This window comes from Haliotis rufescens, unplaced genomic scaffold, assembly GCF_023055435.1.
Source record: "Haliotis rufescens isolate VD_foot unplaced genomic scaffold, xgHalRufe1.0.p SCAF_17, whole genome shotgun sequence".
Lineage (NCBI taxonomy): Eukaryota > Metazoa > Mollusca > Gastropoda > Lepetellida > Haliotidae > Haliotis > Haliotis rufescens.
Genome location: NW_025963857.1, coordinates 13955340 through 13974383, shown reverse-complemented (window position 1 = coordinate 13974383; position 19044 = coordinate 13955340). Strand labels below are relative to the sequence as shown.

The following is a 19044-nucleotide window of genomic DNA, read 5'->3' as shown; positions in this document are numbered from 1 at the left end:
CTGATGACCGCCACAGCTGGCAGGACCATCCGGCCATGACCTCACAGACATACCCCCACTCCTCACCGACATTCCTCATCACTGAAACACTTTAATATGATATTTGGAAAGCCTTGATGGGCAGTTAACAGATAGTTGTAAGGTAGTGGCTTTTGACCGACATCGGTGGTTGTTCTCTGTAGGCTGACTAGTTAGGCTTGGTGGACACGTTAGCGTCATGGAGAATGGTTGCCATGTGTGTAGCGGTGCCAGTATAGGGTATCAGCTTGGTTAAGGATGGCATGACAATGGACAGCGTTGTCAAGGACACACGGAGTAACTTACCTGACAATTAAAATCAATCTGACCACGTCTTTACATATTAAACTATATTGGATTGTTTGGGAGAAAGATCTAGGCAGACATATTTATTTAGTACAAAATCCCAAGCCCAAAATAACGATCAGGCACAACAATTTTCTAAACAGACAGATACAGACAAAGAAACGAATTTACACGCACGCATGCACGCACGCACGCACACACGCACCCACATACATACAAAACAGACACAAGACATTAGCACAAAAGCTAAAAATACAACTGGGAATAGTAGATGGATTAACATAACAGACAACTTTAATATAAATACATTATATCGGAATTAAGAAACTGAAGGCATTTCGTTTTTTGTTCAAAAGTATCATATTCCTCCATTTATATTTTCAGGCTTCAAAAGTAGCTGTACTAAACCGTCGCTCTTTGTACAGATGCGGATACGTGCTATTCAATATAAAGGTAAAGAAGTTTACCTCTTAACATTCTTGTTTTGTTTACATGAAAATATAATTACTAGTATATAAAACATTTCGCCAACTCAGATTTTGCACATAAACCAAACATGAAATTTATTTTCAACATTTTGCCTGTTCCTGGATTTGAAAGATGGGCACAACATGTCAGAAAATCCATTTGGCCTAAACCTGCGGCTACTAAATCTTGCCAAAGCCCAACTCACAAGAGACATTCATGTGTGTCTGGATTTCGCAGGAGGAGGCCCATAGTTTTTCACTGATTGAATGCACATTTGACGTAAATGTGTATGTCGACGTTTACTACAAAATGGTCGGTGAACAGGCGGAGCAGACAGAACAGACAGAACAGGCTGAGCTGACAGAACAGGCAGAACAGGCAGAACAGGCGGAGCAGACAGAACAGGCGGAGCAGACAGAACAGACAGAACAGGCAGAACAGGCGGAGCAGACAGAACAGACAGAACAGGCAGAACAGGCGGAGCAGACAGAACAGGCAGAAAAGGCGGAACAGACAAAACAGGCGGAGCAGACAGAACAGGCGGAGCAGACGGAACAGACAACAGGCGGAGCAGACGGAACAGGCGGAGCAGAGGGAACAGACAGAACAGGCGTAGCAGACAGAACAGGCTGAGCTGACAGAACAGACAGAACAGGCAGAACAAGCGGAGCAGACAGAACAGACAGAACAGGCAGAACAGGCGGAGCAGACAGAACAGGCAGAAAAGGCGGAACAGACAAAACAGGCGGAGCAGACAGAACAGGCGGAGCAGACGGAACAGACAACAGGCGGAGCAGACGGAACAGGCGGAGCAGAGGGAACAGACAGAACAGGCGTAGCAGACAGAACAGACAGAACAGGCTGAGCTGACAGAACAGACAGAACAGGCAGAACAAGCGGAGCAGACAGAACAGACAGAACAGGCGGAGCAGACAGAACAGGCGGAGCAGACGGAACAGACAACAGGCTGACCTGACAGAACAGGCGGAGCAGAGGGAACAGACAGAACAGGCGTAGCAGACAGAACAGACAGAACAGGCGGAGCAGACAGAACAGGCGAAGCAGACGGAACAGACAACAGGCGGAGCAGACGGAACAGGCGGAGCAGAGGGAACAGACAGAACAGGCGTAGCAGACAGAACAGACAGAACAGACAGAACAGGCAGAACAAGCGGAACAGACAGAACAGGCGCAGCAGAGTGAACAGGCGGAGCAGACAGAACAGGCAGAACAGACAGAACAGACAGAACAGGCGGAGCTGACAGAACAGGCGGTGCTGACAGAACAGACAGAACAGGCGGAGCTGACAGAACAGACAGAACAGGCGGAGCAGACAGAACAGGCGGAGCAGACAGAACAGGCGGAGCAGACAGAACAGGCGCAGCAGAGAGAACAGGCGGAGCTGACAGAACAGGCGGAGCTGACAGAACAGGCAGAACAGGCGGAGCTGACAGAACAGACGGAACAGGCGGAGCAGACAGAACAGGCGGAGCAGACAGAACAGGCGGAGCAGACAGAACAGGCGCAGCAGAGAGAACAGGCGGAGCTGACAGAACAGGCAGAACAGACGGAACAGACAGAACAGAAATTATGTAATGAATTTAATGAGACTGTCCAACACATTGTCAGTGGATGCCCAGCTTTGGCACAAACACAGTATCTTAAACTACATGATGGTATAGCTCGATCATTTTATTACCGTCTTCGCCATGCTTGTGGTTTTGACACAGAAGTCCATCCATGGTACGACTCGGAATATGTCGAGGGCGTCATGGAAAATGATAAATCCAAAATTCTTTGGAATAGGCCCATTTACAGCTTCAGGCGTATCCAGGCCAACAAACCTGATCTTGTCCTTTTTGATAAATCCAATGAAATCATTTATATCATTGAATTTTCTGTCCCTTTTGACAGTAATGTGATTGACAAGATTGAGGAAAAACATGGCAAATATGCGGACCTCGTTTTCGAAATGTCACACTTGCATCCCAAGTACCAAATTGTCCGACTCCCCATTGTTCTCGGTGTCTTAGGTTTGGTACCTCCCAATCTTTTAACTGACATTTGGAGAGTACCCGGGTTTGCTACCAGGAATACAGCCCTTCTGACAAACTGGGTAATGCAGAAGGCTGCAGTGTTGGGGAGTCTTCACATTCTCCGAAAGGTTCTGGGTGGGTTTTACAAGGCAGCGCTTCCTGGGAGAAGTCCCATTCGCTGTCTCGGCTGCGTGTAGAGGGGGCAAGGGCCCTGAGCTGATGATTAGCCTAACCAGCCTGACTATTTTAATCTGTAAATAATAATAATGACGACGACGACAACGATAATGACAGTAATAAACGTGGATGAAAACATGTGTGTATTTAGTTCCTTGTGTTAAACTTGGAAAAATGGAAAGATTGTTCCAAAGCACAGATGGTGCACACTGGAAAGAGGCATACATTTTGTTCTTGTTTTAAATCTTATGAGTAAGGTTATAAAGTTCATTTGTCTGATATCGACATTGCTTGTTTCGACCTACAGTTAACACGACGTGTATTTCATGGTAACCAGGAATGAAAGAATTACGATAAATAAGGTATGCAGAAATAATTTTAAAAAGGCAATATACCTAAAGACAGGGATGAGTTCTGCTCCGTTACTATGGAGGTAGGTAGTTCAGTGGTTAAAGGGTTCGCTCTTTAAGCCGCATATCTGAGTTCGATTACCACACAGTACACTGTGGGACGCCAATGATTTGTGTCCACTACAGCGATATTGCTAGTTCACTCTCTACCCAATAACTGATGACTAAAAGAAATTAGTAGCGTGTCAAAGGTGTAAAGTGAGTGAGTGAGTGAGTAAACGAGGCTATTTCAGTATTTATTTACACAGAAGGAAAGGCAGAAGTGATGCAGGTCTCAGACGTTTTTAACTTTGGTCAAACCAAAGGGTATGGTTCTGACAACATAGAAACATAATTAGGGCGAATGGGGCATTCGAACCCACGATCATGTTTCGGGCACGCCTATAGTACCCAACAGTGCACATAGAATTAGAATGACGGGCTACCCGTGTCCCTCAACACGGGAGAAATAAACGAAAACACATATATTACACCTGGCCTGTGTTCCTGCACACTATGGTGGCGCATGTGGCATTCTCTGTGTAAACACGGTCTTGCAGACAAACTTGCACCAGCCAACCATTTGGCACACAACGCGACGAACATTTCAATAATGTCGATGTAAATAAACGGGAGGGGTTAAAGGATTAACAAGGTAAGTGGTTTGTTATCTGGAGACATTACTTGCAACAGAGAATCCTACATCATGTGGTTAGCCTCGAGATAGGCGAACACGTCTGGCAAACAGGAAGTCGTGCCAAGATGACGTGTCTGGCCACCAGATGGCGTCAGGTGAACGACTCCCTGCAGGATTAGATGTGCACTTGTGTCAAACAAGCTCAAGGCGCAAATATGTTCCAATTAGGATGGTGTACGTGATTGTATTGGCCTGAATTTAAGCAGAACAGACAGAACAGGCGTAGCTGACAGAACAGGCGAAACTGACATAAAAGGCAGAACAGGCGGAGCTGACAGAACAGGCAGAACAGGCGGAGCTGACAGAACAGGTGGAGCAGACACAAAAGACAGAACAGGCGAAACTGACATAATAGGCAGAACAGGCGGAGCTGACAGAACGGGCAGAACAGACGGAGCTGACAGAACAGGCAGAACAGACAGAACAGGCAGAACAGACAGAACAGGCGGAGCCAACACAACAGGCAGAACAGGCGGAGCTGACAGAACAGTTGGAGCAGACACAACAAACAGAACAGGCAGAACAGGAGAAACTGACAGAACAGGCATAACAGGCGAAACTGACAGAACAGGCAGAACAGGTGGAGCAGACACAACAGACAGAGCTTACAGAGCTAACAGAACAGGCAGAACAGGCGGAGCTGGCAGAACAGGCAGAACAGGCGGAGCTGGCACAACAGGCAGAACAGGCGGAGCTGACAGAACAGGCAGAACAGGCGAAATTGACAGAACAGGCAGAACAGACAGAACAGGCGGAGCTGACAGAACAGGCGAAATTGACAGAACAGGCGAAATTGACAGAAGCTGACGCGGAGCTGACAGAGCAGGCAGAACAGACAGACAGAGCAGAGCTGACAGAGCAGGCAGAACAGGCGGAGCTGACAGAACAGGCAGAACAGACAGAACAGGTGGAGCTGACAGAACAGGCAGAACAGGCGGAGCTGACATGGCAGGCAGAACAGGCGGAGCTGACAGAACAGGCAGAACAGGCGGAGCTGACAGAACAGGTAGAACAGGCGGAGCTGACAGAACAGGCAGAACAGACAGAACAGGCAGAACAGACAGAACAGGCAGAACAGGCGGAGCTTACAGAACAGGAAGAACAGAGAGAGAGAGAGAGAGAGAGAGAGAGAGAGAGAGAGAGAGAGAGAGAGAGAGAGAGGAGAGAGAGAGAGAGAGAGAGAGAGAGAGAGAGAGAGAGAGAGAGAGATTACTGGATAGACAGAACAGACATGGCGGCACATGTATAACAAGGGGAACCTACAGGACAGATGTAGTGTTGCTTGACGTCAAAGATATTGTAATAATGTAGCGCATACACACGCTACTATTTCACAAGGAAGACAAACAATAAACGTCTCATGATTCGCTTCGTCTACATGTCGCAGAAAGTACCCTTTTCTCATGCATTCCATTTTTCCGCCGTTCCCTGCCCATGTGAGTGAGTGAGTGGTTTTGCGCCGCTTTAAGCAATATTCCAGTAATATCACTGCGGGAGACACCGGGAAATGGGCTTCACACATTGTACCCATGTCGGGAATCGAACCCGGGTCTTCGGTGTGACGAGCCAACGCTTTAACCACTAGGCTACCTCATCGCCCCTCCTTGCCCATGTAAACTACAGGGCAAAAGAAAGCTTACACCCATGTTTGATGGTGGCTAAAAAAACAAACAATCAAGAAATGGTTATTCCATACTGGTGTATATATCATACCTATGTTATGAACCTTATGTTTCAGTAACTGTTTTCAACCGAGTAACGTTTTGATAACGTTTGTAATATTTTCCTCAAATCCAATGTTCAAGAGTATACTTTCTTTTGCTCGGCAGTATAGCTCGATTTTATCCACGTACTTCGCCAGCAGACAACGCTGTTCCCCCGTCATTATCATAAAATTGTATCGTATGTTCATTTCCGGCATTTTATTATCAGCAGGTGTAGTTTACCTGCCTCCTAATATAAATACAAGCTTCCATTGAGAGCAATGTCCACATATATTCCCTCGTCTTAATAAAAAATAAAATAAACATGATCTTTCTACTTATGACTCAGCGTGCTACACTGCAAGTTAACCCAGTTATGCAGATTTTTTTTGAAAAATTCGATTTTCATGTAAAGATTGCATTTTTATAAATATATCTTGATATCTCGTTCACACGACACCGTGTTAGCTGAGCAGGCTGGTAGTGACACGAGAGATATCATCTTGAGGTGTAAAAATCTGAATTGGACATGAAACATATTTCCTCGTGAAAATATAAACAAAGTTATCAGAAGACATTCCCATCCTCTCCTGACATGTCCCCGATATCAAGCAGCGTTATCTGGCGCGTGCACGGCGTCGTTGGGGGTCTGATGTTCTGTTAGGGTGAAAACGGGTTGTTATGATAACAAGAGGTAGACTTCTGCAGTATTCTGTCGCCAAGAAAAATTCCCCTCGTCGTTTGATTTATTTAGTCAAGTGACCTGCATACGTAGACACCTATGTACATGTCTATATGTCTAACAGACTGATGGGAGGTGGTAACGCCTTGCGGAATATTAATTATCTTGTCTTGTCAGTTTCCCTCATAAATCAAATCTGTAGTTCCTAACACATCGTTCTTCGTATTGCGGCGAGGCTGCGTTTGGGAAATAGACCTGAAGATTTAAATATAAGCCGGTGTCGTTATTACAAGATCGAGTTATTTTTCTATATATTTGATACCTACTATTCCTCATTAAACGTTAAACTTTTACGAAACAATTTAGACTGATATTACCCTTACGAAGGTGCTTGGGTGAAATCTTGCGCTAGCAAGTACAACCCCCTACTCTCTCGCTCTCACTCACTTTCTCTCGCTCCTTTTCTCTCTCACTCACTCTCTCTCTCACACACTTTCTCTCGCTATCTCTCTCACTCACTTTCTCTCCCTCTCTCACTTACTCACTTTCTCTCGCTCTCTCTCTCTCCCTCTGTCTCTCTCTCTCTCTTTCTCTCTCACACACGCCCACGCACACACCACCAATATGACTTCCAATTCACCCGTTCAACTTCTTTGGCAAGTTTCATTACGTAACATGTAGGTATTCGAAACATGAATTTTAATAAAGAAAATCCTGCTACCAATTTTAATCTCTATTACAAGCTCTACACTACCCCGTATATACTATGCCGTAATGATTGGTCTTGACGCACGGCGAGACTCGTCCCACGTTGTGAACATCTCGTCGTGGACCCTATCAGTCGCAGTATCAGATGTATGACATTTGTTTAAAATAATTGAAAAGATATGCCTCCCGTGTTTACAGTGTCCTTTCAACGCGTCTGACGAAAGGTTCTACAACTGTAGCGGTAGGGTTATATCGCTGAAAACATTCAGGGAAAATATTTATGTTTACTTGCAGTAAATCTACTAGCAGCGTGTCTTGTCTCCAGTTGAAGAGCTCTGCGCGGGTCCGTGTCAGAATAGGTCCCCGGTACCACGGGGTTGTCTGGAGAACTGTCTAAACTATGGATCATTGGTTGAAGTGTTTGACCTGGCTGATTGGGTGTCGACGTGGATCATACTCTGCCTACCCCAGATTCGATAAGACCGTCAAGATCCACCTGAAATATTGCTATCCCTGACACTCAAGAATGATATATATTTTCTAGTTTCGTAAAATATTCTTGTGGTTTGACTTATTCAGCTTATTCTTGTTTCAGTGACACAGCCACGTCTTTTTTACAAACTGCCGGGCTAAAGAAATGCTTTTTTTGGGGGGGGGGGGGGGAGCTAAAAATGAAACAGGAAATGGTTATTCGATAGTGAATATTTGATACGGGAATCATCATTGTATTTTGGACTTTACGTTTGCAGTGTTTCGGCGACTGTTTTCAGTCTAGTATCATTTGAAATCATTTGTTTGTTTTGGGTATTTGTAGTTTTTGTGAATTTTAAGAGTATTCTTTATCTGCCCGGTAGTTAAGTTCAACGCCAAGAATTTCAATTGCCGATGCCCCCTCGACCTACTCTGTGTCGGCGACGTCATGCACGACTACAACCCTCGCCATCTCCCACCACCCCGTGACGACGCTTTGCTGATACTTAACATGTGTTTTCAGGCAGGTAATCTGCAGCGGTTACCATGACAACGGGCAATAGGTGCACAGCGTTGTCTCAGCTGATCAGCATATGTTGTTTATGTTTGGTTTATTTTGCCTGGCTACTTTGAAGTTTTCAACTAAATTACAAACTTTCAACATAAACGTTAACTTGGCTAGATTGCCGCTGTACTCCGGCAGATATGACGTTGTTTATAATAAGGCGCATGAAACGTTTAATGATAACATGCAACGAAAGTGAAAGAGGGCAATTAAGAAAAGCTCTTAAGTAAAGATTTGTGTAACCAGTTCGTATCTTCCATCTTAAGAATATATGTGCATCTTGTTAGGTCTGGGAACCGCTTAACAAAAATGGTAAAATGATAAACTGATATTTTTGTAACAGCTTTCTTATACGCCGTTAATTTGGTGGAGTTTACTGTTCAAGGTAAAATCGTCGGGATAAACACACGTGTGCATTAGGAAATTATGATGTGTGTAATGTACTGTCAGGAATGTTCCCAAAGGCATTCATCCGGAATACAGGGTGGCTGGAGTGAAGGGGTCGGGATTATGCAGAAAGAGATATATTAATATAAAATCACTTACAGGCTATGCTTGCTGACTCTCTCACTGCATGCCTCAACCCCGGGCCATGCTGGCTGACTCTCTCACTACATACCTCAACCCCGGGCCATGCTGGCTGACTCTCTCACTGCATGCCTCAACCCCGGGCCATGCTGGCTGACTCTCTCACTACATACCTCAACCCCGGGCCATGCTGGCATGCTCTCTCACTACATGCCTCAGTCCCGGGCCATGCTGGCTGACTCTCTCACTACATTCCTAAAACCCGGACCATGCTGGCTGACTCTCTCACTACATCCCTCAGTCCCGGGTCATGCTGGCTGACTCTCTCACTACATCCCTCAATCCCGGGCCATGCTGGCTGACTCTCTCACTATACATACCTCAACCCCGGGCCATGCTGGCTGACTCTCTCACTGCATCCCTCGGTCCCGGGTCATGCTGGCTGACTCTCTCACTACATCCCTCAACCCCGGGCCATGCTGGCTGACTCTCTCACTACATCCCTCAGTCCCGGGCCATGCTGGCTGACTCTCTCACTACATGCCTCAATCCCGGGCCATGCTGGCTGACTCTCTCACTACATCCCTCAACCCCGGGCCATGCTGGCTGACTCTCTCACTACATCCCTCAGTCCCGGGTCATGCTGGCTGACTCTCTCACTACATCCCTCAATCCCGGGCCATGCTGGCTGACTCTCTCACTACATGCGTCAACCCCGGGCCATGCTGGCTGACTCTCTCACTACATCCCTCAACCCCGGGCCATGCTGGCTGACTCTCTCACTACATCCCTCAACCCCGGGCCATGCTGGCTGACTCTCTCACTACATCCCTCAACCCCGGGCCATGCTGGCTGACTCTCTCACTACATCCCTCAGTCCCGGGTCATGCTGGCTGACTCTCTCACTACATCCCTCAATCCCGGGCCATGCTGGCTGACTCTCTCACTACATCCCTCAACCCCGGGCCATGCTGGCTGACTCTCTCACTACATCCCTCAACCCCGGGCCATGCTGGCTGACTCTCTCACTACATCCCTCAATCCCGGGCCATGCTGGCTGACTCTCTCACTACATCCCTCAACCCCGGGCCATGCTGGCTGACTCTCTCACTACATCCCTCAGTCCCGGGTCATGCTGGCTGACTCTCTCACTACATCCCTCAGTCCCGGGCCATGCTGGCTGACTCTCTCACTACATGCCTCAATCCCGGGCCATGCTGGCTGACTCTCTCACTACATCCCTCAACCCCGGGCCATGCTGGCTGACTCTCTCACTTCATCCCTCAGTCCCGGGTAATGCTGGCTGACTCTCTCACTACACCCCTCAATCCCGGGCCATGCTGGCTGACTCTCTCACTACATCCCTCAACCCCGGGCCATGCTGGCTGACTCTCTCACTGCATCCCTCAGTCCCGGGTCATGCTGGCTGACTCTCTCACTACATCCCTCAACCCCGGGCCATGCTGGCTGACTCTCTCACTACATCCCTCAATCCCGGGCCATGCTGGCTGATTCTCTCACTACATCCCTCAGTCCCGGGCCATGCTGGCTGACTCTCTCACTACATCCCTCAACCCCGGGCCATGCTGGCTGACTCTCTCACTACATCCCTCAACCCCGGGCCATGCTGGCTGACTCTCTCACTACATCCCTCAGTCCCGGGCCATGCTGGCTGACTCTCTCACTACATGCCTCAATCCCGGGCCATGCTGGCTGACTCTCTCACTACATCCCTCAACCCCGGGCCATGCTGGCTGACTCTCTCACTTCATCCCTCAGTCCCGGGTAATGCTGGCTGACTCTCTCACTACACCCCTCAATCCCGGGCCATGCTGGCTGACTCTCTCACTACATCCCTCAACCCCGGGCCATGCTGGCTGACTCTCTCACTGCATCCCTCAGTCCCGGGTAATGCTGGCTGACTCTCTCACTACATCCCTCATCCCCGGGCCATGCTGGCTGACTCTCTCACTACATGCCTCAATCCCGGGCCATGCTGGCTGATTCTCTCACTACATCCCTCAGTCCCGGGCCATGCTGGCTGACTCTCTCACTACATCCCTCAACCCCGGGCCATGCTGGCTGACTCTCTCACTACATCCCTCAGTCCCGGGCCATGCTGGCTGACTCTCTCACTACATCCCTCAGTCCCGGGTCATGCTGGCTGACTCTCTCACTACATCCCTCAACCCCGGGCCATGCTGGCTGACTCTCTCACTACATCCCTCAGTCCCGGGTCATGCTGGCTGACTCTCTCACTACATCCCTCAATCCCGGGCCATGCTGGCTGACTCTCTCACTACATCCCTCAGTCCCGGGTAATGCTGGCTGACTCTCTCACTACATCCCTCAATCCCGGGCCATGCTGGCTGACTCTCTCACTACATCCCCAACCCCGGGCCATGCTGGCTGACGCTCTCACTATACATACCTCAACCCCGGGCCATGCTGGCTGACTCTCTCACTACATCCCTCAACCCGGGGCCATGCTGGCTGACTCTCCCACTATACATCCCTCAACCCCGGCCATGCTGGCTGACTCTCTCACTACATGCCTCAACCCCGGGCCATACTGGCTGACTCTCTCACTACATACCTCAACCCCGGGCCATGCTGGCTGACTCTCTCACTACATACCTCAACCCCGGGTAATGCTGGCTGACTCTCTCACTACATCCCTCAATCCCGGGCCATGCTGGCTGACTCTCTCACTACATCCCCAACCCCGGGCCATGCTGGCTGACGCTCTCACTATACATACCTCAACCCCGGGCCATGCTGGCTGACTCTCTCACTACATACCTCAACCCCGGGCCATGCTGGCTGACTATCTCACTACATACCTCATCCCCGGGCCATGCTGGCTGACTCTCTCACTACATACCTCAACCCCGGGCCATGCTGGCTGACTCTCTCACTATACATACCTCAACCCCGGGCCATGCTGGCTGACTCTCTCACTACATACCTCAACCCCGGGTAATGCTGGCTGACTCTCTCACTACATCCCTCAATCCCGGGCCATGCTGGCTGACTCTCTCACTACATCCCCAACCCCGGGCCATGCTGGCTGACGCTCTCACTATACATACCTCAACCCCGGGCCATGCTGGCTGACTCTCTCACTACATACCTCAACCCCGGGCCATGCTGGCTGACTATCTCACTATATACCTCATCCCCGGGCCATGCTGGCTGACTCTCTCACTACATACCTCAACCCCGGGCCATGCTGGCTGACTCTCTCACTATACATACCTCAACCCCGGGCCATGCTGGCTGACTCTCTCACTACATACCTCAACCCCGGGCCATGCTGGCTGACTCTCTCACTGCATACCTCAATCCCGGGCCATGCTGGCTGACTCTCTCACTACATACCTCAACCCCGGGCCATGCTGGCTGACTCTCTCACTACATCCCTCAACACCGGGCCATGCTGGCTGACTCTCTCACTGCATACCTCAACCCCGGGTCATGCTGGCTGACTCTCTCACTACATACCTCAACCGCGGGCCATGCTGGCTGACTCTCTCACTACATCCCTCAACCCCGGGCCATGCTGGCTGACTATCTCACTACATACCTCATCCCCGGGCCATGCTGGCTGACTCTCTCACTACATACCTCAACCCCGGGCCATGCTGGCTGACTCTCTCACTACATCCCTCAATACATTATACTCGTATACTTTATTTGAACGAATGTGAAGCTTGAAGAAGGCTCCCAAGTCGAAAGCTTTGGGAAAACAAGATGGCTACCCACTGGAAGAAAAAACATTATGTTTTTGCTTTTGATCTGGATTTTATTTATCTAAAGTTCACTTTCGATGAAATTAAGTATGCGTAATTAGAGGAAGAGTTTGGTATTAAGATTATTAACTATTTATTTTTAGCCAATTGGAGATGTAGAAGCTCGCTGCAGCAGCTACCCTTGGTGGGTCATGCTGACTGGTCGATTCGATGACTAAGACCTCACCCTAGAGTTTTGATAAATTACCCTGTAAATATGTTCCCCACCTCAATCCGTGGTAAGTGAAACCTCGCCTTAATAATATGTCAAGCTTTTTCAGAAAACAATCTTATCCGGAACGATGACAAATCACCCTCCCGACAAAAACGTGCACCAGGACGTCCTACCCTCCTGACAAACGCCTCACCCCCCAGACTGAAATGCCCTACCCTCATAACAAACGCCTCACACCCGGGCTGTGATGAATGATGATGAGGACGTGCTGCACGGCATGACATGGACATACGTGCACATCATCCAACTGTTTCTGTTTACAAACACATGCTGCTACACAAAAACACGAACAATCTCCATTTGCTCGTTACGCTGCGCTTCCTGCTGCGCTTCCTGCTTCACCAGCTTCCGCCTTCTGGAACGTCCTTAAAACACCCCTCAATTTCCCCCAGATGCCAACTTCTGGAATTGACGTTCAGTCTTAAATATTGCTGGAAGTTTTCAAACTCATCTTTTCACATTTTTTGCAGAAAGCAGGATATAAATTCAGTTACTGGTCTACTTCACATTATACAAAGGACGACAAAATCTCTCCACGGTCCTATTGGTGTACGTAGGTGAGGCCATTATTTCGGTTCATTTGTCTTAAGTTGCATGGGTGTTTCTTAAGAGAATGTTCTAGTTTTACGCAACTTTGAACATTGTTCTATTTATACAGAGTGTCGGCTTAATGTGAGAGGGAGGTTCTAAATAATGCAGGTCATAGATGTTTACAATGGAAACGGATGAAGCTCATGCAGGGCACTGTTATTGTTCTTACAAGTATAGGATCACAATAGGGACGAACCTGGGATTCAAACACACGACCAGCGGACCCCGCAGAACCAACTGCGGATACTGTGACCACCCATGATGGTTGCTGATTAGTCTGTCTTACAGACCCTGATACAAATATATTTCAAATACAGCCCATGCAAGTCTATAATGTTTGGCAAGTCTAAATCACTGCAGTATCTGAAAATGAAGAGAGTCACTGGGCTCCTTTTTATTATATTTTTATTAAGATAACTGAACAACTGTTTTTTTCTGAAAGATATGTTCATTTCAGAGACTAGATGTTAGTCTAGTTGCTGATGAAGACTAAAAGATTGTCACCGGGTCGTAAAACTGGTCTTGTCACGGTCTTAAGACCGCACCGCTCCCCTACTTTAATTGTCCGGTTTCCGACACTTTTCGGAAAAGTCCGGTGATAGTCGTACAAATTAGTGACCCGACTTTTTCATGCTCTTGCGATTTAATGGCACAATCTTTCCATGTATTGACTTCATGTGTTATCTCATATATGTTTGCTGCCTTATTCATGTGTTGAAAATGTTTTTGTGACTTTAAGTTTAAGCTGTAGAGCGAAATTACCATGTAGTTCCAGATATTTTCATGGTATTGTCCAAGGGCGTACGTTTCGGCCCTCGGATGGTAGCTCAGGGTGATGACGGAAGACAAAACTCAGGGGTGAAGTTTAGACGACAGCAGCCATATTTATTGTTGCAGGTTGAAATGAGTCGAAAAGGTACATGTTGATAATAACGTGACAGAACGCACACCGGGACCGAGTGGCCAATCTTCCCGGATGGGAGAACCGTTCTGTCACTTACACGAGTCGATCTTCTGGCTGTCTCCAGGCTGTCTCCTGGCTGTCTCTCCCTGACTGACCAAGTCAGTCGGGTTTTGTAGAGCGAGGTATTACATAACGTGTGGCAAGGTCATTGTCCCACGTGTATGTATATACGTGAGATCCGGCGACGTTAGGAGGTGTTAATTAAAATTTATAGATAGCGCTGGAGATTAAGGGTCCTGCCCGGAGGGGCTTATGATAAGAGGGGAACGCCGAATGTTTGCTGAATATATTAAACAGACAAAGGGCATAGAATTTCGGTGCACTTGGAAACATATTGAACCAGTTAGGTATTTAGATAAATGAAATGTTAAATAAAAGTATTGAAATGGTTTGCACTATTTAAGTAAAAGTATTGAAATGGTTTGCACTATAACAGTATTTATGATCAGTGTTTGTCTCTTCAATAACTGTACATAGCTTGTTGTAAATCGTTAATGATACCGTTGGACAGCTTATGTTTAGCGCTATATGTTAATACTTACATCGTCCGTATTGATATAGTAGTTAGCTTGCTATTCGTGTTTTTCCCATGTTAAGAAACGCACTTTGGCTAAGCGTTACAGACTATTGTTTCCCGGCTGTCCAGGGGAGATTGTTCTCTCCGAGGTCCGCTCGCTAGTATGCATAAACCTTTTTACAACAAAGAATAATCAAAGATCACTTGTAAAATCAAAGATTCCCTCGTCTCCTCCAAGGAGTCAATCTTCCCAGCATGTGACGTGAAGTTTAAGGGTTGACGAAATATACGAGGGAAGTCAAACAGCCATCTTGAAAGGCGAAAACAATCGAGCACATAGGGTCAGTATGTATTTGCGCACATGGTGTGTGACTTCAAAAAACATGGTTCAATAAATGGTGTTTTAATTCTCAACAACAATGTGACGATCTAGATTTCAGAAATGCATGAGGCCATCGAGCAACCGACGTCATCCTTCAATTCTACTGACCATGATCAATGGACCAGCAAGACAAAGTAGTGTCAGTACGCCAAGCATTGTTCCGCGAGCTGTAATAGACAAAAGTCGGCAGGTGCAAAGACCTCGGTGGAACAGTGCCCAGGAGATATGGGTTACTTTCTATTACTTCTGCCAGTGCAATCTCTTCTTCGCCCCACTCTGGTTGCCATGTCAACTTTCCATGAATGCCCCATTTCCCGCCAAGAAATACCTTCAGACAGTTCACTGCCGTTCAACTTAGGCACAGTTTTCGACTTCAAAAACTTGTAGTGGAATAATGTCGCATTCGTTTTAGCCTTTTCAGTGACTGTAGAATGTTGGTTGGGGAATACATATCAAAAGGAACGAGTTTGGCGTGACCTCTTTCTTGTTTCATCTTAATGTGACGCACGTCGTAGAGGCTATCTTGCATTTAGAGGTACCAATGATCACGGGTATGGTACTGACTGGTGAACTAAGCTCAAACAACGCACATACACAATTTCCGACTTCACTAAAGAGGATTTCTATTCAGTACTTCTGATATCGGCATGGTTTTCCAGTTGACAAGATTAGCCACAGATTAAGACATACAAGTATTCTGCGACTAAAACCATGGAGAGATCTGATGGAAATATACCTTGAACACAGCATCAGTCGTTATTCAGCAGCGATAAAACATGACAAAAGAAGGAATCGAAAACCACAGTTTTATTGTCTCCCACGCATACATTGTTCCCTGACGTGTTATGATTGGTTGATGATGGTCATATGATGATTGGGTGATAATGGTCACGTGATTATTGATTGATAATGAACATATTATGATTGGCGAATAATGGTAAATATGAGGCTGAATCACGGTACATAAAGCTATGTTTGATCATTCAGGAAGAAAGGTGTCCCACAATGGCATCACCGTGAATGACGAGTAAGTTAAGTGTCTTCCACTGTTGTCAGATTACTACTCAAAAGAAGCGAAAGAACACCAATTCTTTCATAATACCATAGTTAGTGTCATGCCATGAGAGATAAACTATAATGATATGAAAAAAAAACAGGTGTTCTTTTACTTCTTTTGTGTAGCAGACATCACTGTGTTTCAGCTCCTTGTGAAGAAATCCCAAATTCAAATACTTGTAAAAAGGTCACCACGTTTTCTAAAAAAACACCAAGAAGGAGAATGGTGTAACAGACCAAAGATTTCAAACCCATGATCAAGTGATCCTAAGAGACGCATCTCAGTGACTGTGGCACCACAGACCACTTGGACACAGGACCCTTGGCCACTGCAGAAATATGTTGGTGGGTGTATTTGCTATCAAAGATCTACACCATACAAACTGTGCTTGACAAGAACATTGTCTAAATGTTATTATACAAATGATCGCAGTAATCTGTGACTAACATTTCTACACATTATGGTTACATTATTTTTTAAACTTAAACTACACAAGTGAATGACAAACCAGTTGCAATACAAGATTCACCTGAAGCTAGGTATACACTTGGGAAAAGGTTATTACTATTTGTATTAGGTTGCATATAAAATAGCCATATTTCAAAGGTGTATGCTGTTATAGCTTTCTGACAAACCAAACCACCTTTGCTTTTTTCAAAAAGTGACACTTATATGGAAATACAGAAACTGAAATTTAGTTTGTAATGTATCTGTTCCCTGGCAAGTCATTTGACTCCCTTTTCAACTGCTTTCTCTCCGGTTTTGCATCATATGATGAAACTAAGTACTTGCGAGTATCTAGAGAAACAGTCTTCTTGTACACCAGGTATCAGTGGTACCTTAAACATTTACCAAAATAAAATCAAGTTGCTATGGAGATATTTCTAAAAGATAACTGGAAGTAAGGGATATATGCAAACAAAGGGTGGTGCTTAACATTTTTTCAGGTGTATATTTGTTATCTTTGTAATTAGATTATTGACATCTTATGATTTTGGTTGCAGTGTTACTAGTTGTCCCCCTGCATCTGTATCTAAACATCCAGAAACTATACTGAAACATTGCAAAATAAACAAAATCCATTTGCTTCTTATACGATGATGACTCTTGCAGGTTTGTTTTGGAATGGGAAACTCATACATACCTCACCCATTTATCAACTCACTCACACATATAACAACATCAGAGGTGATGATCCAGACATATAAACATCCTCCTAACATCTTGCTAACATCCCTGGAACTGCCTGTGATGCCATGCATCAACCAAATCAGCGAGCCTGACCACTCAATCCCGTTAGTCATGCATACGACAAGAATAATCGCCTCTCAGGACAAACATGGGATGCTGAAGACCTAATATAACCCGGATCTTCACAGGGGTATTAACAGTGAGATCTAACACTACTGTAACAGATCATAACAAAACACAAGGTGCCCATGCTGCAAATATGCTCATGATAAAGTAACTAATGTTAGTATACAAAGCTAAATACTGAGAAATGAGTGCAGCTTAACACTGCTTTAAACAAAATGTTAGTTAAATCGTGATGCATCAAGTTTATGACAGGTTTACAACATTGGTAAAATCTATGAGCATAGGCATGGTGCTGTCAAACCAAGAATCACAATCAGTTTCGAATCTGGGATTCAAACTCTCCCAGTGGCAATCTTAAGCTGACCAAAGTATAACGCTGTGTGTATGCTTGGAAATGATCATTGGCGGTAGATGGAAACATGGAGAACATTCTCGGACATGCCGACCTATATAGTATATCTGTCCAATATTTCAGTGTCCAGGATGGGAGGGGAAATTACCATATTGCCTGCTGAGACTGGGCCAACCATGACATGGTGTCGACATAACCCAGTTGACTTCTCCTTAACACCATATGTACCACTCAAAACAAGAACACCCACAATTGGAAGGGTGTGTGTTGCAATACCCACCAGCCTTGACAGATTAACTAAAGTCATATGATTTGTTTGTTTGTTGTTTAACACCCCGTTCGGCAATATTCCAGCTATATGATGGCGGGCTGTAAATAACCGAGTCTGGACCAGACAATCCAGTGACTGACATCATGGGCATCGATCTCCGCAATTGGGATACGATGACATGCATCAACCAAGTCAGCGAGCCAGACCACCTGATCCTGTGAGTCGCCTCTTACAACAAGCATGGTCGCCTCTTACGTCAAGCATGGGTTGCTGAAGACCTATTCTCTACCCGGATCTTCACGGGTCTATCGTCATATGAAAAACTTGGGGGTTCTTTAACTTCTTTTGAGTAGTATAGGATAACAAACAGGTCACAACAACATCATCCCTGATGATGTATGTTCTCGAAACTGACTTCCATCATGTAAGGGAATATTGCTAACATGTCCGCAACTCAACAGCAATTCCTAGTGATGTCGGCCATCTTGTATGTCACTGGTATATCACGGCGTGTCAGCTTAATGTGGGAGGAAAGCCCGAAGTGATGCAGGTCTCAGACATTTACCACTTCGGTGAAACCCACGAGCGCGGGTATGGTCCTGACAAACCTAGAAACATAATTTGGGCGAACCGGGATTCGAACCCACTATCATAGGTTTCTGGCTGCCCAAGGGACGCAACTCTGCACAGCAAATTGCGGTGCCTTAGTCGACTGGGCCACCCGTGCCCCCACTCAGTATTGTAAGTAGTGAAAGGAAAGTATAAAAATAAAGCATATAATTAACTGGGTGTAGTTATCAGCAATATTATCCTGGAATC

The 19044-nt window shown here is 46.3% G+C and overlaps 1 protein-coding gene across 1 annotated transcript; it reads left to right on the top strand.

Annotated features, from left to right (window-relative positions):
• The first annotated feature begins 1101 nt into the window (after window positions 1–1101).
• Window positions 1102–7581, top strand: LOC124140895 (chromatin modification-related protein eaf-1-like). The gene is made up of 6 exons (XM_048397350.1): window positions 1102–1404; window positions 1439–1627; window positions 1955–2350; window positions 4447–4635; window positions 4717–5160; window positions 7510–7581. The coding sequence occupies exons 1-6, from the start codon at window positions 1102–1104 to the stop codon at window positions 7579–7581; spliced, it is 1593 nt and encodes a 530-aa protein (XP_048253307.1).
• Window positions 7582–19044: the final 11463 nt, after the last annotated feature.